The sequence below is a fragment of the Hevea brasiliensis genome, chromosome 9 (genome assembly GCF_030052815.1).
Source record: "Hevea brasiliensis isolate MT/VB/25A 57/8 chromosome 9, ASM3005281v1, whole genome shotgun sequence".
Taxonomy (NCBI): Eukaryota; Viridiplantae; Streptophyta; class Magnoliopsida; order Malpighiales; family Euphorbiaceae; genus Hevea; species Hevea brasiliensis.
Window position 1 is genome coordinate 55790596 of NC_079501.1, and position 26820 is coordinate 55817415.

Consider the following 26820-nt stretch of genomic DNA (forward strand, 5'->3'; position numbering starts at 1 on the left):
GGTCATTTTTCAGGTCCTAATTGCACCTAATCCGAATTGGTCATTTTTAGGTCACCTTGCAAGCAGAATTTTGGCATGGTTTCTCAATGAAAGTTGGCACATTTTGTGCCTAGTTTCACCTCAAATTGGTCTCATACCAATTGAGGTTACACATTTAAGGTTATAGGCTAAAATGTGTACTGCCCTCAATATGCTTTTCACTCCCCATTCAAAACACATATTTACCTTGCAAAGTTTACTTCCATACCCTACCAAATCAGTTTTGGTACATTACCAAAAGCACTTTCTACTTTACATTAACATTATTTTGGGCAGATTCAATTAGCCTCAACACACCAATATCATTCACAATTACAATTTCTAAGTACTATTACAAACACACCTAACCATTACAAATTTTACACACACTTTACAAGATCAATCTACATACATATCATCAATCCTTCTAGGTTAATATTCTGCATACATTTCCTTCAATATATACCATTACTCAAGTGTCCCCAAGCTGCCACAAACCATTCTTCAACATCAAAGTGCCGTCCATTTTACAATTTCCCATCCAAGTGCATAAATCACCACATAAACATGAAATAATTCACTAGGTTACTAATTCATCATGATCAACACCATTTCTCATCAATTATATGCACAAATATCTCATCAAAAACGTGACTCATGGCTGTCCAAAATGAAAACAACAATAACCCTTCAAACTCAAAATTTTCTTTCACCAAACTAACACCCATAACATGAACATAAACTTTAACAAAGAAATTCTCAAAAATGCAAACTTACCTTTAATTGTAACTTGCTAAACCTTCATCAAACTTCTCAAAATTAGTATCAATATCTTCCTTGTGATGTGTAGACAAAGTTTAATGAAGAACACTAAGAGGTTGGAGTTGAAAATGGAGACTTAAGAAAGCTTGCATGAAAAATGGCTATGGAGTTTCCTTCACTCTTCAATTCGGCAATTTGAATGCAAATGAGGAAGATGACTTATTCAGCTGCATTTTAAGTGTACACATGTCCCACTATGTATTTAATTAATCCCCTTAGTGGTCCACTTAATCACTTAATCATATAATAAAGTAATTATTCATTTATTCCACATTTAACCCATAATTTCCACTATTTATTTTAGGTACCACCAATTTAATTTTTCATTTTATTTTCTAAGTGTAATACTATTTATTTTTAATTGACATTTATTTCAAAAGAAAATTAGTGATTTCAAATGAAAATAATGACCATGTTCGAGTGGCATTCTGATTTTTCGGTATTCTGGGTTTTTGTCTGTTTTCGATTTCTCACTTTTCTTTGTACTAATTATTTAATTTTTCTTTGATATTTCTAATGATATTTATTCTTCAACAAGGGTCTATTTATGTCCCAAAATGTTTTCGAGGTTCCCATGATCCGGGGCGATCAACGGTCCACGCCGTGACTTCCCAGTGCGGTCACCCATCGTTAGGTTTCCCGGCTCGTTTAACTTGATCACATTTCTTTGCAATCATTTTTCCTTTGTTTTTTTTGTACTTTCTTTTCTTTTATTTCATTATTTTATGTCTCCTCACTCTCATTGAAGTGTGGTTCTAGGCATCCTAGCTGTCCGGACAACACTGGTCACTGGAGCAGCAGAACGCACTACCGAACTTAGGGGTGTTACACTACCAGTTTATCTTCACCCAATTCAGTCCAGCACACTGGAGTTCTACATTTTCTCCCATATAGTGCTTCATACGGGGCCATTTGGATACTAGCTTGGTAGCTATTGTTGTATGCAAATTCTGCAAGTGGGAGGTATCTATCCCAACTTCCCTCAAACTCAATGACACAACTCCTCAGCATATCCTCAAGGACCTGACAAATTTTTCATGTCATTACTATCATTTCAATTCAATATTTGTATCAATTTCATTGGTTTCAATTGTTTACCTGGATTACTCTTTCTGATTGCCCATCTGTCTGAAGATGGAAAGCTGTGCTGAAGTGGAGTTGTGTACCCAAGAATTCATGCAACTTCTTCCAAAATCTCAATGTAAACCTTGGGTCTCGATCAGATATGATGGAAAGTGGAATTCCATGCAGTCTAACTATCTCACTGATATATAATTCTGCTAACTTCTCCAGTGAGTAGTCAGTACTAACTGGCAGAAAGTGTGCTGACTTGGTCAATCTATCAACTATCACCCATGCTGCATCATGTTTCTTCCGGGTGAGAGGTAGACCACTTACAAAATCCATGGTGACCCGATCCCATTTCCATTCAGGTATGCATATAGGCTGTAGCAAACCTGATGGAACTTGATGTTCTGCCTTGACTTGCTGACATGTCAAGCATTTAGTCACATAGTCAGATATGTACTTCTTCATACCAGCCACCAATATCAAGCTTGGATCATGACACAGCTTTGTACTTCCTGGGTGCATAGCATATACACTGGTGTGTGCCTCTTTTAGAATACTGGTCTTCAATTCCCCATCATCTGGTACACACAGTCTTCCTTTTTTGTAGTACAGGCACCCATCTGCTTTCACCCCATAATCAGTTGCTTTTCCCTCTGAGATCTTGCTCATAATGGCCATTAACTTTTCATCTGCCTTTTACCCATCTAAAATCTGCTGTAGCAGGTTTGGCCTCACTTGTAACTCAGCCAAAATAGCTCCATCTCAAATCAAAGATAGACGGGCATTCAATGATCTTAAGGCTGTCATGGATTTTCTGCTCAAAGCATCAGCAACTACATTTGCCTTCTCAGGATGGTAGTTAATTACACAGTCATAATCCTTCAGGAACTCAATCCATCGCCTCTGTCTAAGGTTGAGCTCCTTCTGGGTTGGCAAGTATTTCAAGCTTTTGTGGTCTGTGTAAATGTAGCACTTTTCCCCATACAAGTAATGCCTCCATATCTTCAGTGCGAAGATAATTGCTGCCAGCTCTAGATCATGGGTAGGGTAGTTTTGTTCATGTGACCTTAGCTGTTTGGAAGCATAGGCGATCACTTTCCCCTCTTGCATCAATACACACCCTAACCCATTATGAGAGGCATCACTGTAGACCACAAAGTCCTTTCCTGACACTGGCTGTGTTAACACTGGTGCCTCTATCAACATAGCCTTCAATTTCTCAAAACTGGTCTGACACTTGTCATTCCAGTCAAATCTGACATTTTTGTGTAACAACTTGGTCATTGGAGCAGCTATAAAGGAAAATCCCTTTACAAATCTTCTGTAATACCCAGCTAGCCCCAAGAAGCTTCTAACCTCAGTTGTATTCCTGGGAGGCTTCCATTCCATCACTGCTTCTATTTTCTTGGGATCCACCCTAATCCCATCAGCTGACACTATGTGTCCAAGGAATGCAATCTCATTCAACCAAAAGTCACACTTGGACAACTTAGCATACAGCTTCTTTTCTCTCAGGGTTTGCAGAACAATCCTCAAATGCTCATCATGTTCTTCCCTAGTCTTGGAATACACCAAAATATCATCAATAAAGACCACTACGAACCGATCTAAGTGTGGATGAAAGATACGGTTCATAAGGTCCATGAATGCCGCTGGTGCATTTGTTAGGCCAAAGGGCATCACTAGGAACTCATAATGCCCATATCGGGTCCTGAATGCAGTCTTTGGCACATCTGCATCCTTCACCCTCAACTGATGATATCCTGATCTGAGATCAATCTTGGAAAACACTCCTGCTCCCTTCAACTGATCAAACAGATCATCAATTCTAGGCAACGGATATTTGTTCTTCACAGTCACTTTATTCAACTGCCGGTAATCGATGCATAGTCTCAAAGTCCCATCCTTCTTTTTCACAAACAGCACTGGAGCTCCCCATGGTGACACACTGGGGCATATGAACCCCTTATCAAGCAACTCTTGCAACTGAGTTTTCAACTCCCTCAATTCAGTGGGTGCCATCCTATAAGGAGCAATGGAAATGGGTACTGTACCCGGCAGTGTCTCAATAGCAAATTCAACTTCCCTTTCTGGTGGCAAACTAGGCAATTCTTCAGGAAATACCTCTGGGAAGTCTCTCACTATGGGTATGTCACTCAGGTTTGGCTTAGCCTGCCTAGTATCCACCACATGTGCTAGGTAGGCTTCACAACCTTTTCTCATCATTCTTTTTGCAACTGTGGCTGAGATGACATTGGACAAGAAATATGTCCTTTCCCCCACAACTGTGATCTCATTACCCTCTGAAGTTTTTAGAGAAATTCTCTTCAATTTGCAATCAACTATTACCTGATGACGTGATAACCAGTCCATTCCCAAAATCACGTCAAACTCATGGAAAGGCAACTCAATCAAGTCTGCCAAGAATTCATACCCCTGAATCCTCAACGGGCATCCCTTGTATACTTTGTTCACTACCACACTATGGCCCAATGGATTAGTGACCAGAATATCTTGGTCACTCTCCCCTACCAATATCCCCCTTTCTACGGGTAGGTTAATGCAAATGTAAGAATGAGTGGATCCTGGATCCACCAATGCATGCACAGGTGTAGTGTAGAGGGAGAACGTACCCCTGATGACGTCCGGGGCATCTTGCTCCTCCTGAGCTCTCAAGGCATAATTTCGCGGGTGGTACATTATCGGCCTCTCTGCTGGCTCGATGCGAGCCTCGAGATGGTCCCACGGCCAGTTTACTAGACCTTCTACCCCTTGGTGGTGCAGAGCGAGTGCATGCGCTTGTGTTGGAGCAGCTGTAGTAGTTCTGCGTGGACAGTTCTTCAACTGATGCTCTGTTGACCCACACCTCAAGCAAGCACCAGTTACTCTCCAACATTCCCCCTTGTGCCATTTCGGGCAATGCGGACATGCGAGAAGATGTTGGCTGGTCCCTGAACCCCATCCTCGGAGAGCGCCCACCGATGGTGTGGGTGACCTCTCCTAGGGGTGAACTATGGCTCTGGCCCTCGAGATGACCACGACCACCTGTGGTTGACCCGAACTCGTGCGGGAGGACCCTTGAACTTCTTCCCAAATGCAGGCTGAACTAGGCGACCGGGCCCCTCTTCTTTGTCTATCCCTTCCAGTCCGCTCCGATTCTTACTTTTTCCACCTTTATTGCAGCTTCCACTAACTTGGTAAATTCTGTGATTCCCAAGGCAGTGAGCTGGATCTTGATGTTGTCATTTAGTCCCTCTTCAAATCTCTTACATCTTTCAGCTTCATTAGGGACTATCTCCCTTCCGTAGCGGCTTAATCGAACAAATTCCTTCTCATATTCGGCCACTGATAGCTGTCTCTGCCTCAGGTTAATAAACTCTCTTCTTCTCTCTTCCAGATATACAGTACCCACATATTTCTTCTTAAATTCTGAAAGAAACAAGTCCCAAGTTACAGCTTCTATCTGCACTTCACTGGACACGGTGTCCTACCACTCATATGCATCATCTTGCAGTAAAGAGATGGCAGCTTCCAGGTTTTGCTCTGGAGTGCAGTGGAGTTGTTTTAGTACTCTGCCTGTTCAACCAATTCTCTACCGCAATGAGTCATCTTCTCTCTTGCCATAGAAGTCCACAACTCCAAACTTCCTTAGCCTTTCAGTGTGATTTACTGTGTGGAGAGTGGTGGTGGTGGTGGTGGTGCTGGCATTACCCCGGCCATTTGTCTGAAGAAGTCGGCCATTTGTTGGAACATGGCCTGTGGAGGCTGAGCTGGCTTTGCTTGAGCTGGCAGAGCAGATTCTCTCATGCCCCCAGTCTCAGCTGCTGCAGGTGGAGCATGACTCTCCACTTCCTCCTCAACGGCTCTCTGAGATGAAGGATCCATATCCTATTCAAAATAAGAAAGATAAACAGATCTGCGTTAGTGTCACCTCGAGTCTTACAAATACAATGCATGGTATGGACTCAATCTAGGCCCAGAAACGCCTAAACCACGCTCTAATACCACTAAATGTGACACCCCTTACCCGTGTACAGTATACCCGAGTAAGTAATGCCACATGGTGTACCGGCACACTCTAATATACCTTAATTAATTTACATCAATCTTTTGCATATAATTTATGAAAGATACTTTATTTAAGCCATTTAGCAAAATTTTTATTTATTTGAGGTTCCGAAAATTTTATAGAAAATCCGGCGGAGTACCGGCTAAAAATGGAGAAAACAGTTCTTCGGAACCTGTTAAAAACACTTCCAATAAACAAATTCATTCATTCTCAACTCCAATATCATCACAAAACTCAATATCAAGATCTCAACAATTTTTCAATTTCAGGTCTCAATAACCTTTTCATTTCTCAAACATCCCTTTCTCAGGGTTCTCATATATACACAACAATTAAATACTCAAATTACTTCCATACATAACCATAAATCTTTATTATTTACATGAACCTCAAAATACATTACATAAATCCCAAATACATATGAGAAAATAAAAATTTAATTACAAAATGACAAAATGACATCTAGTGTCCTACCAATGCAATCGCAGTGACGGGTGACACGGACATCTTGCAAGTGCAGGATGGACTCACCCAGTCTGTGGTCTACTGGGCTCACGATCTGTATCTCCAGAACCTACGCGTGGCAAAAGCAACGCGCTAAGCAATAATGCTTAGTGGTGCAATAATAAAATAACAAGAAAATAGCAAGAAATTTAATGTGTAGTGAATGTATATGCTTTATGTGTTTGGTATTTGTATAACATTTACTTTGTCCACTTTTATTCATTTGGTTGCCCCAAGTAACCTACACTAGACGACTGGGCTGGATAACGGGTAAACTGGCACTGGGTATCTAGTACCTCGGGCCGTCACACCATCGATCACATATGCATCTCCCGGTGTGCAAATGCGACTACCAAGTCAGAATAATCTCAGGCACAAGGCCAAATCTCAATGCAAAGTCAGAATGGCTAAAAGCCATGAAATCACAGAATGGCATATTGCCATGTGCAGTACTGCTAACCGAACCCTATTGGCATGCCAAACTATCCAAACCAATCTTGTTAGGTATACTAGGGCATTTGAAACTTTTAAATTCTTCAATTTGTGAATTTCAAGTTTTGGTGTCACTATTCACCTCATTGGTCAACAAAAATGTTGACTTTTGGATAGAAAATAGGTGTATTGGTTTTAACACCCCAAACATACCACATTTTGTATTTAAAACTTGTTGGAATTGATTGCCATTTCCATTTCTCAACTTAAATCTAGGAGGGCAGAATTTTCAGTTTTGGAGACCCAAATTTACTGTTCCATTGGGCCCTGTTACAGTGGGAATTTGAAGAAATGGCAAACATGAAAGTTGTTCCTTATTTTGTCTAGTTGAATTTCCTTTTTTGAATCACTCCATTTGGAGTTTTTTAGCTCCTGATATGGTCCAAAAACCACAGCTGGCCGGATTTGCATTCTGCAGAAATTACCATATCTACAGTAACATGAACAGTGACTGCCACTGCCATTTGGGTTAGGTTCTGGCCATAATTTGGGGTAGGTTCCTTCATAAAAGTTGTTTTTCTATGTCTTAACTTGTTTCTATAAACATTTCAGGTCAATTGACCAAATATACAGTGAGTTATGGCCAAATGAACAGTTTCAATTCTGCAGGGGCTGTTGCTGAGTGTCCGGATTGGGGCCAAGTTTTGGTCCTCTTGCTTTGGTCTTTTGGGCATGGTTTCTTCAGCAAAAATGTGCCATTATAAGCCTAGTTTCATGTCCAATTGGCCAAAAACCAATTGGACTAACACAACCAAAGTTATGGCTGTGTAATTGGACTGAAATTTCAGTCCATTTGTCTTTGTCTAGGGCGACTCACACCTTGACTTTGCCATACCATTTTTCAGTCCAAATTGTGGTCAACATACCTCAAATGGTCACTTATTGACCATTAGAGTGTTCTTTAACAGTTTGATAAGCCAAGTTAATTTTTCATTCCTCAAAACCCTAATGTCCAATGCAATTTACCCATAAATCTCAATTAGCACACTAGTTCAACATCTATGTAGATATATAGCTTAAACATAATCTCCAATTCATGCTAAGTCCATTAAAACCATCAAAACACTCCCTTATTGTTCCTTCCTTAGGGCTGCCGAAATTCAAGGCATGCATAAGCATAAATTTCATTCATTTAAGTGACAAATTCTTGCTCACTTTAAGGCTTTAACATGGAATAAAAGAGATTTAAGTATATATATGCACTAACCTTGAATAGGGCAGATTTTTCCCAACTCAAAACTTCACTTTTCTTCCTTTTCTTGGCTGCCAAAAGCTTTGTCTAGGTGTGGGATTAATTTTTGATGAAGGGACTTATGGGTTTTAGGGTGAGGAAGCATGGAAATTTGAAGCTTTCAAGAACCAAAAATGGAGGAGCATGGTGAAGGGATTTCGGCTGCAATTGGAAAGGAGGGATGGCTGCTGCATTTTTTTGTTATTTTGGTCTTCTTTTAACCTCTTTTATTTGTTAGTCAAATAGTTGCTTAATGGTGATTGGCTGGTAAATTTAAATGACATCATACTATGTCATTATTTGCATTATTTTGCATTTTCTTTTCTTTTCTTTCACTACTCATTTCCAATTTCATTTTTAGTAATGTTTCTTCATATTTTATGTCATATTAATTATTTACTCAACTGGACAAGTCGGCCAAAAATCACCTCTGAAGGCGAAATGACCAAAATGCCCTCCGTTTGGCTGAACGGGTCAAAATTGTCTGTACCGATTGAAAAATTTTTCTAGGTATTTTCTTGGCATTCTAATGCCATGGGAACCTCAATAACCCTTCTCTGGAGTCCCAAAAATTATTTTATAATTTTTCCCCCGGGTCTAGGGCTCTTCGTTGCGAGAACCGCAACTTCCCTCTGGTTACCCATCGCTAGGGCACCGGCTCGTTTAACTTGGTTGTATTTTATTTCTAAAATTTTTACTAAATTTTTCTTATTAATATTTGAGTTAATTATGGTTCCTGACTTTAGTTTAAATATTTTTTCGGACGTTCTAGCTGTCCGGACCGACACCTGTCACCGGAACAGTAGGATGTACGGAGTGGTTACCGGGAGGGTGTTACATCCTGAGATCAAACATAAGGAGGTTGACCTCCGTTAGTGCATATTGATGATGTAAATACGTCATATGTATCAATTAAAGACACTTGAGCAGTTGTACTTATCAATAAAATATTCATACACATAGCCAAATTTTATTGAAAAACCATGCTCTGATACCAATAAAACATGTTACACCTCACCCCTCTGTAAGGCATGACATGATCCCGTAGAATACCTAATGAACTACCGAACTTCACCTACCGATAATTCATTAAGTACACTACAAGGGATTTTAAAACAATTTTCTTACATTTTGGAAGTGGTGAGCATTTTGGGAGGAATTAAAAACCATTTATTCAAAGTTTAACTACTAGTAAAAATTTTGACAGAGTTTCGTTTGTATTTGGAGAAAATAGTTCTTCAAATACCTAAAAAAAAACACTTCCAATAATTTTCTCGACTCCCAACCTCCAATAAATCTCAAATCAATTCAATTCAATTCACTCCAAAATAATTCCACAATCCAAATCAAAATTTATCATCTCAAAATATTTAATAACTTCATTCACAAGGCATAGAGTATGAAATTTACAGGTACAAATATTAATTTACAGAAGGAAATCCAAAAATAATATTATTACAATTTATTTTACAACTGCTCAACTTTACATTGATACATACAACATTTCTATATTTACATCAAAATTAACTATGAGGGTATAAAATAATACCCGTACAAAAAGACTGGTGTAGTCCTCAATTCAATAGCAGCTCACTTTGCTGTTTTCTCCTTACTTTTATCTACGACAGCAAAATAAGCTATCGCTGAGTATAAAAATACTCAGTGGTCCACAATAAAAATTTGAAATACAATACATAAATCATTCATTGCCAAAACACAATTTAAATATTTCTCAGTCACATTTCACAATTATCAAAACTCAGAATAACACAATTTAGTCAAATAATTTAATAAACACAATGTTGCCAAAATCATACACAACTTAAGCCATGACACAAAATTTTCGATCAATACCGTGTTGTACACCACGACAAAGCAATCTACAACCCCATTAATCGAAATCAATGAGGGAGGTGGCTAGCTAGCTAATGAGTACTCATCCGATCTCAACCTCAACTGGTAAGCCAGAGAGGGAGGAAAATAAACGATCTCAACCCCATAATTGGAGGAGGAATAATGTGATACTGCCATGCTAAGTGTGAACACAAAATCCATTCAAAACAATTTATTCAAATAATTTATGAGAAATCTGGTCAATTTTCAAAGTCATATTCACAATCATAAATGGCAACACAATTCATGATTAACTAAAAAAAAAATCAAATTTTCAAGAATCATATATTTAAACAAAAATTACTGTGCACAGACCTGACGTGAGTCGCCTCTAGGCCTTGACTTAGTCTCTCCGAGTTTCCAAGTCTTTTTCAGCTGAAACACACAGTTTCATAGTGTTATAGTACCATAACTTAGCATAAATCCAAAAATAAATTTAACTTCACTTTTACCTAGCTCTAACGTGCTAAATTTGACGTTCTCGAAGTTTTTGTGTTTCGGGTTACTATTCACTACACTATTCAAGTGAAATTGTTGACTATCTAAGGCTTAATAGGTATGGGAACTCCAACTTCACCCACATACCACATTTTGATCATTAAATTTGTTGGTTTTGGTCATTTTCTCAAAGCTTAAGTCCTTTAGGCAAAATTGTCAAATTTTCAGTTTTGGTGTCCCTAGTTGCATTGTTCCATTGGTAATTTTACTATTGGAATTTGGCAAAACTTCCTACATAGAAAATGTTCCTTATTGTTTTAAGTTTGTTTTCATTTTTGAATCACCCTAATTGGAGTTTTGTAGCTCAAGTTATGGCCATTTGAACTATGGCTGCCGGATTGGAAACAACCCAGATTTTCTGGGCAATTTTGGTTCTGGCAGTTTTGGGTCACCAACTTGGGGTGGCCAAATGACTTGGTTTCTGGCAGAATTTGGGTTTGTGTTCTTCATGAAAGTTTTAGGTCTATATCTCATCTAATCACTGGTAAAATTTCAGGTCATTTGGACCTGTCTAGCTCGAGTTATGACCAAATGAACAAACACTGTTTATTTAGTCAGTTTGTACAGGGCAGCCTGCACTTTTCTAACTTTGGTCAATTTGTTCACTAGGTTTTGGTCACTTTTTGGGCATGGTTCCTAAATGAAAATTGTGTCATTTTATATCTATTTTCATTCCCAATTGGTTCCATATCAATTGGACTTGTAAAATTTCATTTTTTGTCCCTCAAAGTTGACTTGGTCATGCTGCCAGCAGCATGACCACACTCCCTCCGAATTTGACTTTATTTCCAACCATTCCAACACAACTCATTTGGACACAAATGACCATTTTGCACTTCAAATTAGGTCAAAGATATCATTTACTCATTTCTCACATTTTTGGTCCATAAACCCTAAGTCCCAAAACCTTAACTTACTAAATTGTTGCATTTACTCACATTTAATGCTTTTAACTATAATCACTAAGCTAATTGGGCTTTATATACTCATTCAAATCCATCAAACTATGCAAATCATACTCCCCTTCAAGCTGGCCAAAATTTCAGTAATGGTCCCTCACACATATTTTTATTTAATTTCTTTAGTTTCTAGTTAATTAGGCTATAAACACAACTAATTCAACAAAAAAAATCAAATTTAATCTACTAACCTTAGTGCAGAATTTCTTTCCTTCAAACTTCTTCCTTTCTTCTTTTTTTTTGTTGTCAATAGTTTTACCAAGCTTCAACAACAAAGTTTAATGAAGGGATTTGTGAAATTTATGGCTAGTTTTGGGGTTTAATAAACTTGAAAGTAAGCTTCCATGGAGGTGTTTTAATGGAGAGGGAGAGAAAGAGTGAGGCGGCTTAGAATGAGGAAGAAGACTTTATATTTTTTTTCGTTTCTTTTCTTTTCTTTTATGTCTTAGGAAGACCAAAAATCAATTTAATTAAATATATTAATTATATTCTTTATGGCATCATGCATGATGTCATCTCCCTACACTTTTTTTCATTTTTTTCATTTTTTTTTCTATTAGTTCTTTAATTTAATTCTCGATTTCGAAATTTTCTTTTCTCCGATTTTATTTGACAGTTAGGTCAGGAGTCAGCTCTCGGGGTCAATTGACCAAATTGCCCCTCGCCGGTTCATCCCGGTTTGCAAGTAATCCAATATTTCTTCTGGCTCCCTGACCTAATTATTTTACTGGTTTAACAGTTCTTTTTCTTGATTTTCTCTTTTCCACTGTGTTCATAAGGGTCCTAAGGACCGCAGCGTCACATTTTATGGTTCGAAATTTGAGTTTAAAATGACTTCGCAGTCGTTCCCGAGAGGGTCACCCATCGCTGTGACTCTCGGCTCGTTTAACCTCTTATGTTCTGTTTTTCTTATTTATACTTAACTAATTGAACATTACTAATTATTTGTGTTTATGGCTTCTCTAATTGACTTAAGTGTGGTTCTAATCCCCTTAATTGTCCGGACCGACTCTGGTCACCGGAATAGTGAAATATACCAGGCTATACCAATAGGGGTGTTACAACAAACTTGTAGATCTATGTCTTATTGCACGCGAGGTAAAATTTCAGGTTATTCTGAGTTTACTAGACCAAGTTATGGTCATTTTACTATTACTGATCAAAGTGCATCAAAATTGATCACTTTATGTCATTTTAGGTCATTTTAGGTTCGGCCAGTTTTTGGACCCAAACTTGTGCAAGCTATTTTACTTGCTTATGATCATTTTTGGGCTTTGGTGTCTTCATAATACTTGTAGATATATGTCTCAGCTATTCATGATAAAAATTTCAGGTCAATTGGACCTGTTTTGAGTGAGTTATGGCCAAAACACTAACTGCTGCCCAAATGGTCAATTTTCAAGCCTTAAATGCACTAATCCGGATTTGGACATTTTTCAAATTACCTTACAAGCAGAATTTTGGTAAGCTTCCTTCATGAAAGTTGGCACTTTTTATGCCTAGTTTCACCTCCAATTGGTCTCATACCAATTGGAGCCACACACTTAAGGTTTTAGGCCCAAAACCTAAACTTCCCTATTGCATTTTGTTCATTACTCATCAAAGGACACTTTTAACACTTACCAAGTTACACATTCATGCCATTTCTATTTTGGACCATAACCTAAACACATTTCACAACACATTTTTGGTCACTTTGGCAGCTTATAACCACACTCAATATGCACCTTATAGTACAGAATTTACCAAGTCCAATTTACACACAATTTAACTACATAACCAAGCTCATTCACATGTCCAAACTCAAACCTTTATAAACATGTACAAGCTGCCACAACAAGTACCATAATTCAACCATAATATTCCATAAACCAAACCATAAAGCAACATATTTTTGGTCCACAATTCAGGCTGCCGATTACCTCTCTTTGGATTAATTTCCAAGCTTCCAAAATCAAGTGTACATTCACATACATCTAATATACATCACCAAATTTATTCCTACACATACAAACACTTCATCAACACTTTAATCTACCATATACATACGAGAATAAATTGCCCTTAAGGAGTTTCCATGGCTGCCAAAAATAAACATCTCCCTTAGAACATCAAACTCCAAAATTCTTTCCACAATTTAAGTACCCATAACATCCTCACAAACTTTAATGAAGCAATAATCAAAAACACATACTTGCCTCTTTAAAAACTCTTCAAAACCTCTCCATAACTTGATCTTCTTGTTACCTATCTACTGCCCAAGGTGTATGGACAACTTTTAGTGAAGGAAAGTGCAAGGAAGGAAGCTTGGATCACACTTGCATGGAGCACCAAAACCATGCGGCAATGGAGTTTCTCTCAAGAAAGTTTTCGGCTGAAATTTTGAGAAGTGAGGAATATGACAATCTGCTGGTCCAAGATGAAGATTAAGTGGTCCACTTTTTTGGCTGAGTGGAGCACTAAGTGTTGTTTAATGTTAGTTTATTCATAAGTTTAATTTTCCCACTTTTAACTCCCCATTTTTGCTATTTACATTAGGTACCACTAATTTAATTTTTCATGATATTTTCCAAGTGCAATATCATGTATTTTTAATGGAAATTTAGGTCAAAAGACAACTCGGGGTGTCAAATGACCACAATGCCCCTGTTCGGGTTGCATTCCCAATTTTTCAGTAACACTGGGTTTTGTCAGTTTTTTCGATTTCTCACTTTTCTTTGTACTAATTAATTAATTTTTCTTTAATATTTCTCATGGTATTTATACTTTAATACGTCTTTATTTAAGTCTTAAAAATATTTTCCAGGGTTCCCAGTGGTCCAGGGCTAGTCAACGGTCCACGCCGTGACTTCCCGGTGCGGTCACCCATCGCTAGGGTTCTCGGCTCGTTTAACTTGGTTACATTTCATTGCTATTATTTTTCCTTTGTTTTTCTTGTATTTTCTTTTCATGTATTTCATTATTTTATGTCTCCTCATCAATATCTAAGTGTAGTTCTAGGCATCCTAGCTGTCCGGACAACACTGGTCATTGAAACAGTAGAATGCACTACCGAATATAGGGGTGTTACAGATCAAATGAATGTATAAATTATAATGAAATAATGAAATAATAAAACATAATAACACTCAATGATACTTATGAACCCTTAATGGTACTAATGTGATTAATGAATTTAAATTCTTGAAGTTGAGTGACTCTAGGCTTTAAGGAAAATTTAGTTAAATTTGAAATCCATGAAATGTTCATGGATTACTTGAAATATGAATGATAAATTATATAAATAGTATAGTGAATAAATGGATTATGTTAATGTATAAATGAGACATTAGTCTCATTATTGTAGAAAGAAAAAGTACTTTGAGTACAATGGCATATGAGAACCATTGTTGTGAATTGTGATCAACACAAATGATATAATTAATAAATATATGAATTATGATGAAGGCAAAATTTATGTAGAAATGTATTTTAAAAATTTATACTTCTGTTAGGAATAGAATTGAAATGTTATAAATTATAATTGGAATTTGTTAGAAATAATGAAGTCATAAAACACAATATATTAACATTTAATGGTACTATGTGCCCATGTATTGCTTAGATACGTGTGTCAGATTGGATAGATTGGCATGCCAATAGGGTATTGTTTTAGCAGTACTGTATAAGGCTTTATGCCTGTATTTATGGCTTTATGCCCGCACTCAAGGCTTGTATGCCGATTTTCTATTATCATGGCTTTTAGCCATACTGATCTGTTATCATGGCTTTTAGCCATACTGACTGTATACGTGGTTGACGTATCGTATTTCACGTCCCATGGTATGACGGCCCGAGACACCTCAGTGTCCAGTGCCAACAACCAGCTTATCCAATTTAGTCAGCCTGTCATAGGTTATTTGGGTAGTGAAATTTATTGAAATAAGTTAAGAATATTAGCAATTAAAAATATTAGAAAATAAATAAAATAAATGAGTAAGATGGCCTAAAATAAATTAGAATAGTTATTTATTAGAAATTTATTAGAAAGAATCGAAATGAACTGGACCGATATTAAAATTTACTTATTATGAAATAATCTGAGACAACCGAGAAAGTATTGAGAAAATGCTAAAAGATTAGCAAAGGAAATTATAACATAAATAAATATTGTAAATGTGACTTACATAATAATATAAGCATAAATTTATTATTTTTAGATTATTTTTCTATTATACATTATTACTATACATTTGCGAAATAAATACTTCCAAAGAAGACTAAATTAGGATAAAACATATTAAATTTTAGAAACCGCATGTGAAGTATAAATAAATCTTAATTATCCGAATTATGTTTTGTTTCTATCTTTATTTGTATATTATTTTCTTGTTATATTATTGCATCACTAAGCAGCAATGCTTAGCGCGATGGAATTATTTTCTTCGCGCAGGTACTGAAGCTAAAACCCAATGGACATTTGACTGGGATTTTTGGGAGTCCAAATCTGCAGAGTGTCAAAGGTTGTCACCTCCTCAGCAATGCATATAGCTAGGGCCCATATATATTACATTATATATTTTGTATGTTATAAATATTTCATATGTTGTAATGTGAATTAAGAATTTATAATTAATATTGATGTGATGTAAATTTATAAATTGATTATTTCATATGTAATTAATTTGTATATCATGTAATTTATAAATTATGTAAATAGTTTGTAAATCATATAGATTGATGAAGTTGAGAATTTTATGTATGAACTGAGCATGATTTGGAATATATGGAAATAAATGGATTTGTACAAATGAGTATGCGAGTTGCAAGAATTGAATATAAGATGACTATGACAAGTATGAATGATATTCTTATTATAAAATATTGTTGAATTTTCAAGCAGGTGAATAGTAAAATACGCCAACTGGTAATAAAACAGGGAAAACTCCGCTGATTTCTCCTTAGAAAAATAATTGATGTTAAAATATAACGAGAACAAATTATTAAAAGAATAAAGTAAGATAAGATAGGGTGCTCTGACACCGAGTGTGACATGTCTTACTTGGCTACACTGTAGACGGGTAAAGGGTGTTATATTTAGTGGTATCAGAGCATGGTTTAGGCATTCCTAGGCATAGATATATATAATAAGATTGTCTGCATAACATGCATTGCATTCATATGAGTCGATGTGACACTAATGCAAATATGTTTTCTCTGATAAGGTGAAGAAATAAGAAGGTAGCAGCTCCTCGACTATTTATACCGAGTAAATTTCGAGGAAGAAATTTTTTGTTAGAGGGGAAGAATTGTAACATCCTCATTTTAGCTAGTCCGTGAATTCGACTGTTCCGATGATTAATGTTGGTCCGGACCGTCGAAATGTCTGGAACTATATGTAAACTAGAGTGAGGAGCCATAAATAACATAAATAATGATAAGGAAAAATTTAGAAAAATTTAAGCAATGAAATACAACCAAGTTAAATGAGCCGGTGCCCTAGCGATGGATAACCTAATAGGAAATTGCTGTTTTCACAGCTAGTAGCCCTAAACCCAAGGAAAAATCTATAAAAAAATTTTTGAGACTCCAAAGAAGAGTCATTAAGGTTTCAATGGTATTAGAATGTCAAGAAAATGCTTAGAAAAATTTTTAGATTGGTATAGACAATTTTAGTCTGTTAAGCAAAACAAAGGGCATTTTGGTTATTTTGTCTTTAGAGATAATTTTTTACCAACTTTTCTAGTGAAATAAATAATTATTATGACATAAAATATGAATAAATATTGCTAAAAATTTAATTGAAAATGAGTAAAAAGGAAAAGAAAAGAAAATGAAGTAAAACTTGAATTTTGACATCATTATGAGGTCATTAAGAATGCCTCCACCAATCAAAGCTTAACATCCACACTTAAAACAATTAAAAAGGAAAAAAATGAGTCAAAATTAAGAAAAATTTTCTGGTTCTTCTTTTCCCACCAGCCGATTTCCCTTTCTCTTCCCTCTCACCATTTTGTTCAACTTCTCACTAAAAATTTCTTGATAATTCACCCTAAAATCTTAAACTTGCTTCATTAAAACTTCTTCCCACACCTTAAATCACTTCTAGGTAGCAATTTGAAAGAGAAATTGTGAAGATTTACAAGCTCAAGTTGGAGCTCCAAAGAGGTTAGTGCATAAACTAGTGTCCTTCCTTCTTCTTTAGTTAAAATTTAGTTGAATTATGATGAGCTTACATGAATATTTATGAAATTGAGGTATGTATGAAGGCATGAAAAATGTGGTCAGCCTTGACGGTATGGGATTTTCATGGTTTTGATGGTTAGAATGCAATTAAATTTGTATATTAAAGTCAATTGATGTGTATATATATAAAGTATAGTTGAAATTTGATGAGTTTGTAGGAGATGGAAATTATGACCAATTAGGGTTTGTTACAAATTTGGGGATTTAATGCTTAGATGTTTAATTAGAGTTTTAATGGTCAACTAGTAACCATTTATGGTGAATGGACCTTAAATTGAAGTGAATTATGGTATTAGAAATTGAGTTAGTATGCTGCCCTTAGAGTGCCAGAATTACTGAACCTGAGTCCAGCAAGTTTGGGCAGTTATAACTTGAGAGGTGTAGGTTCAATTGGTGCAAGGCCAATTGAAAATGAAACTAAACACATAATGCCACAAATTTGATGAAGAAATCTTGCCCAGAAAACAAACTCAGAATGACCTAAAAATTGATCAAATCCGGGTAACCAATTCTAGACTAATAAAAGTGACTAAATAAGCAGTATTTATTCATTTAGCCATAACTCAGTATAGAAATATCCAATTGACCTGAATTTTATATCAATGGAAAGGTTAGACTATTTAGAATAACTTTTATGAAGAACACAAACTCAAATTCTGAACCTAACCAATTCAAATTGCTAGTCCAAGTTAGGACACCAAATCTGGCAGAACCATATTTGCCCAGAAAATCTGGGTAAGCACCACTCTGGGCAATTATGGTAAATTGACCATAACTTGAGCTACAAAACTCCAAATGGAGTGATTCAAAAAGGAAATTAAAGAAGACACATAAAGGGACAACTTTGATGAAGAAAACGTTGCCAAATTCTCACTGTAGCTTAGACTAATGGAACTGTAAACATATGACACAAAAAATGAAATTTTGAAAATACTTTTAGGACGCTTAAAATTGCAATTGGCAATCAATGCCGAAAAAGTTAGAACCCAAAATGTGGTATGAATATGTATCAAACATTTGTGTACATATTATGTATGAAAAAGCTAAGAATTTGAGTGAATAATAATGTGTGAATAGTAATTCCAAAGACATAAGAAATAATAATATAAATATTATAATGAATAAGAAAATCATATGGATGTATAAAGGGGGCATTAGTCCTCGTTATGAGAGAAAAAAAAAATATTTTGATGTACAAATAGTACACGAAAATTGATCGATGTGAATTACGATTATATGAATGATCAAATAAATATATAAATTATAATGAAATAATAAAACATAATAATACTCAATGATACTTATGAACCCTTAATGGTACTAATGTGATTAATAAATTTAAATTCTTGAAGTTGAGTGGCTCTAGGATTTAAGGAAAATTTAGTTAAATTTGAAATCCATGAAATGTCCATGGATTACTTGAAATATGAATGATAAATTATATAAATAGTGTAATGAATAAATGGATTATGTTAATATATAAATGAGACATTAGTTCTCATTATTGTAAAAAGGAAAAGTACTTTGAGTACAATGGTATATGAGAACCATTGTTGTGAATTGTGATCAACACAAATGATATAATTAATAAATATATGAATTATGATGAAGGCAAAATTTATGTAGAAATGTATTTTAAAAATTTATACTTCTGTTAGGAATAGAATTGAAATGCTATAAATTATAATTGGAATTTGTCATGGAATAATAAAGTCATAAAACACTATATATTAACATTTAATGGTACTATGTGCCCATGTATTGCCTAGACACGTGTATCAGATTGGACAGATTGGCATGCCAATAGGATATTGTTTTAGCAGTACTGCGTAAGGCTTTATGCCTGTATTTATAGCTTTATGCCCGCACTCATGACTTGTATGCCCGATTTTCTATTATCATGGCTTTTAGCCATACTGATATGTTATCATGACTTTTAGCCATACTGACTGCATATGTGATTGACGTACCATATTTCACGTCCATGATATGACAGCCCGAGACACCTCAGTGCCCAGTGCCAACGACCTGCTTATCCAGTTTAGTCAGCCTGTCATAGGTTACTTGGGTAGTGAAATTTATTGAAATAAGTTAAGAATATTAGCAATTAAAAATATTAAAAATTAAATAAAATAAATGAGTAAGATGACCTAAAATAAATTAGAATAGTTATTTATTAGAAAGAATCGAAATAAACTGGACCAATATTAAAATTTACTTATTATGAAATAATCTGAGACAACCTAGAAAGTATTGAGAAAATGCAAAATGATTAGCAAAGGAAATTATAACATAAATAAATATTGTAAATGTGACTTACATAATAATATAAGCATAAATTTATTATTTTTAGATTATTTTTCTATTATACATTATTACTGTACATTTGCGAAATAAACACTTTCAAAGAAGACTAAATTAGGATAAAACATATTAAATTTTAGAAACCGCATGTGAAGTATAAATAAATCTTAATTATCCGAATTATGTTTTGTTTCTATCTTTATTTGTATATTATTTTCTTGTTATATTATTGCACCACTAAGCGGCAATGCTTAGCACGAAGAAATTGTTTCCTTCGCGCAGGTACTGAAACTAAAACCCAGTGGACATTTTACTGAGATTTTTGGGAGTCCAAATCTGCAGAGTGTCAAAGGTTGTCACCTCCACAGTAATGCATGTAGCTAGGGCCTATGTATATCACATTATGTATTTTATATGTTATAAATATTTTGTATGTTGTAATGTAAATTAAGAATTTGTAAGTAATATTTATGTGACATAAATTTATAAATTGATTATTTCATATGTAATTAATTTGTATATCATATAATTTATAAATTATGTAAATATTTTGTAAATCATATAGATTGATGAAATTGAGAATTTTGTGTATGAACTGAGCATGATTTGGAATATATGGAAATAAATGGATTTGTACAAATAAATATATGAGTTGCAAGAATTGAATATAAGATGACTATGATGAGTATGAATGATATTTTTATTGTAAAATATTGTTGAATTTTTAAGCACGTGAATATTGAAATACGCTAACTGGTAATAAAATAGGGAAAACTCCGCTGGTTTCTCCTTAGAAAAATAATTAATATTAAAATATAACGAGAACAAATTATTAAAAGAATAAAGTAAGATAAGATAGGGTGCTCCGGCACCGAATGTGACATGTCTTGCTTGGTTATACTGTTGACGGGTAAAGGGTGTTATATAAAATAATTAGAATTAGGGTTTAAATTTTTAAAATTTTTGCACTTTTAATATTTAGGGCTTAAATTTTATTTTTTTTAACTTAGTATATGTATTTTCACTTTTTTGTATTTAGGTAACAAGATGAATATAGAATAAAAACTTTTGACGTGGCGTTACGTCACGCATGAGTGCTATGTTAGTGTCATATTATATATGGATACTATATCAGCATGTCACATCAGTGACATTTAATATAGTTAGTAGTTTATATTTACAGTGTAAATAGAGTTCAAGTTCTTATTCTTCATTGAAATAAAATAAAATATATATTCTCGATACTAAAAAAGTCAAAGTATAAAATATTAAAGTATACTTTATCCTGATAAAAAAATAGATTTTAATTCAAATTAATTGAACTGACCAATTAATATTTGATTCAAAAATAATTTTAGTCAATTTAATTTTTATTATGAGCCTTTGGGCTCTCACATCGGTTGTGGATGTATGTATGTGTGGGTTCATAAATATTACCAAGGTTTTTTCCGGTCAGCAATTATTTTAGTGTGAGTGTTGATACAATAAGTCTTGTATTCTTGTGTTGGCGTGTGTTCTCGAAAGAAAAAAAAAATTATGAGGGGTGAGGCTTGATTCCCGATGTGGCCCAATGGTTTAATGAGGTCTCCGAATTAGTAGGTGTGTCCATTGGGGCTGAGTCTTTGAGCTCGCATATCAGTTATAGATGTGTGTGTGTGTGGATTCATAAGTATTGCCAATGCTACTCCCAATCAGCAATTATCTGAGTGTGAGTATTGATACAATAAATCTTGTGTTTTCGTACGTATTCTAAAAAGAAAAAAAAATTTAATTTTTATTATTTCTAATTTAAATTTAATTTACCTATGGAAAATATATCTTTTATATTTCATTTCAGTAGTTTCTTATATTCTATTTCTAATTTATCTATCTGAAAAATTGATAACCATATTTACCGTTCCAATTTGTTTTTACTCTCTTGGTAAAACAGTTGTTTATTTATAAATATTTATTATATTAGCAAAGAAAAATACAAGAAAATATTAATTGTGACGATATAACTAGTTAAAATCTTGCGAATAAGAGTCGACCCAAATAATGAAACAATTCCAAAGAAAAAAATTTACTACAACAGTAATTTTAAAATTATTTAGTCTAACATCTTAAATTAATATAAAATTTATGTGTTCAATGAGGAAGTTATTGATTAATTAAAAAAAATAATAGGTAAAATTTTCCACAGTTAAATATATTCATAATATCTGTCGTGTAGAGAGCTCACCAGTAATCCAATAAATAAAGTATATTATATAGTTAATTTTAGGGATTGGTTATTTATTTATTCTGCAAATTTGGCGCAAATGTTTTCAAAATAAAGAGTCGGGTAAATTCAATAATGGAAGTCTATTGGCATTTTGACCTTTCTTTTCCTTTCAAAATCTATTCAAAAGAGAATTCAATACTTCTTGATGATGAAAATCTGAATAGGCTGAATTGCTCTGTAGATATCTTTGCTTAGAAATAAAATAATTACAATTAGATACATTTAATTAGAATTTATCAATAAATTTTAACTTAATAATGTTAAAGTCATTTTCACCGAGAAAATCTTATATGTGTGTTGGGCTCACTGAATATATATACCCATTTCTAAGAATGGGCTAGTTGTTTGTTCAAAATGGAAAGCCCAGCCCCAGCCACTCAGAGATGAGCTTTGGAGAAATGGCCACATGGGGAATCTTATCCGAAAACTTCATTTTTCTTCTGCTGTGCTCGCAGTCATGCTACCCTCCTCTCTCTCTCTCTCTCTCTGTCTCTCTCTCTCTCTCTCTGACAATGGCGTTCTCTTCTCTGTCTGCCTATTATCATCTTAGCTCCTCTTGTTCGAAGACTAATTGTAACGATAATAATAGAAATGTCAACGTTAAGCTGTTCTCTTCTCTTTTAGCTTCGCCCATTAGCTTGTCTTCAAACCCCAAACTTTCTCTGCAATTCTTTCACCAGAAACACTCCCCACTTGTTCCCTTAACTCCCAGACGCCTCTCAGTCATTGCAATGGCTCCCCCTAAGCCAGCTGGGAAGGCCAAAAAAGGTATGTGCATGAACACAACCGTATAATCTGAACATACCCTTTTTGAACCCAACAATTTTACTTCAATTGGTTACCTTTTAGTGGTTTCTTCTATGTTCTCTGCGTGCAGTCGTTGGGTTGATAAAGCTGGCTCTAGAGGCAGGGAAGGCAACTCCCGCTCCTCCTGTGGGTCCAGCGCTTGGTGCTAAGGGTGTCAACATTATGGCTTTCTGTAAAGATTACAATGCCAAAACCGCTGATAAAGCTGGTTATATCATTCCTGTTGAAATTACCGTCTATGATGTTAGTTCTTTGATCCTGGATTAATTTTTTTTGCATTATCAATGCTTCAAGCTTTTTGTGGTTTTTAACTTTGATATGATGTTTACTTTCAGGATAGAAGCTTCACTTTCATTTTAAAGACACCACCTGCCTCAATTCTGCTGCTTAAGGCTGCAGGTATGCTTGTTTTGTATTATTCACCAATTGTTTGATGTTTTTCCCCAGTGACATATGTTCCGTTTTGAATTATTTTTGTAATATTATAGAAGTTAGTCATTTAGCAGTGTTTGAGAATGTGTTGCCAACCTGACTTGCCCTCTGTTAGTTGACTACTCTTAGGCACACTGCTAGAGTTTAAAATAATTTTCGAGTCTATGCTTGTTTTAAATTTTATCAACATACACAGTTACACACACGCCCAGTTAGCAATTTAGAATGGCTCTTCAAAAATCTAACAATCAAGTTCTTTTGATTTGGTGGCCTTGTGTGCAATATACATGGTGATATTCTTATCATTATCTTCTTGGTTATATAGTTTGAAATATTTTTCGAGTCTATGCTTGTTTTAAATTTTATCAACATACACACACGCCCAGTGAGCAATTAAGAATGGCTCTTCAAAAATCTAACAATCAAGTTCATTTGATTTGGTGGCCTTGCACGCAATATACATGGTGATATTCTTATCATTATCTTCTTGGTTATATGGGTCCAAATTTCTGGCAAAATTCATATACATCATATGTTTGTACATGCAAATCATTTATTGTGCATTGAAGAATGTTTTATAAAAGTCTGAGTTGCATTTGAGATATGTGGGAAATTAGGGAATTTCTTTGTGGACCTAGAAAATGCTCAAGTTCAGCTATTCATTAATAGATAGCAGCATGAGTGTGTTTTCCTCCTTGTTTGTTAAAGGCTGCTAATACAGGCCCTGACTCTTGTTTTGGAGTGTTATGCTTGAGTAGGTTATGGATGTTTGTATACCATCTATGAGCTGGTTGTATGAGGTCTGGCTTGGTGGATAATTGGGGATAACGCCTGTACCATATATATGAAGCTCAAAACATATGTTGATGATTATGTGCTGATGCACATGGATCCATAAGTGGTTACCCAACACTCTTTCTACTTTGTTTCCCCATGTGGTGTGATTAGTTATGGGTGACTCTCAACTTTTCTGATGATGAGGAATATATAAATGTACTTTCATATCCCAGCATGCATTGCCCTCAAAAACATATATGCTTATTCATTCTCAAAGTATATATATTCCTTGCTAAGTTGAACACTTGTTAAAACATGTAGCCTCAAATAATGCATGGAGGAGTAGAAGAGATGCCAAAGCTAGTACTCTCTATTAATCTGACTGAAACTTGTAATGGGTGTATGGAGCTCTTGTAGAAATGAAACCAAACTTATCTTCTTCCTGTACTCTGAGTTATGATTTTGTTCTGAAAATGGATTCTTTCTGCATCACTTTTGTTATTGTTGTTGCTGTTTTTTTGGGAGCCCAAACCAAGTATTATATCACCTTTCTTTAACATTGTGTTGATGCACTTTGCTCTAGGAAACAAGTCACTATGAGGTAAAGAATTTCAGAATGATTTACCTTGTTAGTTGTTACTGTAAAATAGTAATGGTAAAAGATCAATGTGGATAGTTATAACCATTCAATTTTCAAGATCTGACGTAGTTATTTGTTGTCTTGAGTGATTAGGCGTGGAGAAAGGTTCTAAAGACCCAAAGAGAGAGAAAGTGGGTAAGATCACAATTGAGCAATGTCGTGCAATAGCTGCTGAAAAGCTACCGGACTTGAATTGCACCACAATTGAATCAGCAATGAGAATTATAGCAGGCACTGCAGCTAACATGGGGATTGATGTTGATCCTCCTGTTCTTGAACCCAAAAAGAAGGAAATCTTGTAATCTTGTTAATTTGTTATGACTAAGTGGTTAGTGAATGATATAGATAGCCCTTTGCATTGTAATTGATAGGAATCATCAAATCAACAATACAACAGTTATTTCCTCTCTCTAATTGTTCTCTCTCTCTCTTCTTCTTCTTCTTCTAATTCTGGTGTTATGGTGTTCTGAGATTTTGCTATGTAACAAATTGGTATCAGAGCTGTTAGATCAATGGACAACATTTATGGCAGATTACTCTTCCCAAATATCAAGTTCCTTCTATTCTTCTCTCTTCCTCTCTTCCTCTCTTCTTTCCTCCAATTCTCCTTCTTCTTCTTTGGGATCTTTGTCTTCTTTCTATTCTTCTTCTTCTTTTTCCTTCTTCCCTAAAATTTCTTTCCTTTCTTCCCCTTATTTCTTCTTCCTTCTTTATTCTTCTTGTCAGTTCTTTTCTTTAAGGTATAAACCCTAAAGTTAGGGTTTTGGTGGGAATTCGTATTTTCTTCAATTTCTTGAAATCTTCTTTCTTCCTCAAAATTTCTGCTTTCCGAGAATTAGATCTATGTTCTTTCTTGATTTCTTTCTTTCTTGAAATTCTTGAAACTCCATATCATACTGAAACCCTGTTCTTGAAGTTCTTGGGTTTTATTGCATTCTGTCTCAATAAAGACTAATCTATGGGGTCTATGGTGGTTAGTTCCTAGTTGTTTAGGGTTGCTGAATTGGAAGAAAGAATTAGGGTTATGCAGGAGAATGTGGATGAGAAATTTAATTCAATAGAGGAAAGATTTAATGTGCTAAAAGGGAAATTGGACCGATTTTCTGCTGATAACAATGCATTAAGGGAGAATTTGAGATTTTTCATGATTACATTCGTAAAGGAGAAAGAGAAGGTCCCTATCGTGGATAAATTGGATCGAGTCTTTTATTGACAACAATGCACTGAGGGAGGATTTGAGATCTTTTGTGAGTAAATTTGTAAGGGAAAAAGGCAAGGAGGCCTCTACTGAGGGTATTGGAGTTGGGGGAGTTGAAAGTAGTGGTTTGCTAATATTTCCAAAGGATCCGGCTAATCCACAAATGAAAGATCAAAGCAATATTTATAATATTGCTACTGTTGAAGAATTTCTGAGTGCAGAATCCATAACCCTTGGAGCTGATGAAGACATGATAGATCACCAAGGAAAATTTAAGCAAAAAATAGAGAACGAAACAGAGGAATTTCTTGAGGATGATTGTGGAATGTTTTCTCAAATCCAAGAAGCAATTTACAGTGATTTTGGGATTAAAGATGTTCATGAACAGAATTTTGAAGAAAGAAATTCAGAATTTCTTGAGCATTGTGTTGTGAACGAAGTCCAAAATTTCCGTCATGGCCTTCAACATGTGTTAACCAACCAAAATAAGGTTCTTATTGCTGGAGTTCGAGAAATGGAGTGGGATGCTATCGAATTGCCTTTTTCAGCTCAGAAAATTTGCTCGTCACACGAAAATTTTGCTGGAAAATGCAATTTCTTAGTGCATTGGAGATGAA

At 35.0% G+C, this 26820-nt stretch overlaps 1 protein-coding gene across 1 annotated transcript; it reads left to right on the top strand.

The window, feature by feature from the left end:
• Positions 1 to 22783: 22783 nt before the first annotated feature.
• Positions 22784 to 25419, top strand: LOC110658957 (50S ribosomal protein L11, chloroplastic). Its single transcript, XM_021816790.2, has 4 exons — positions 22784 to 23117; positions 23227 to 23399; positions 23492 to 23555; positions 25099 to 25419. Exons 1-4 carry the CDS (start codon positions 22862 to 22864, stop codon positions 25305 to 25307), a joined length of 702 nt encoding a protein of 233 aa, XP_021672482.1. The 5' UTR covers positions 22784 to 22861; the 3' UTR covers positions 25308 to 25419.
• The last annotated feature ends 1401 nt before the right edge of the window (positions 25420 to 26820 follow it).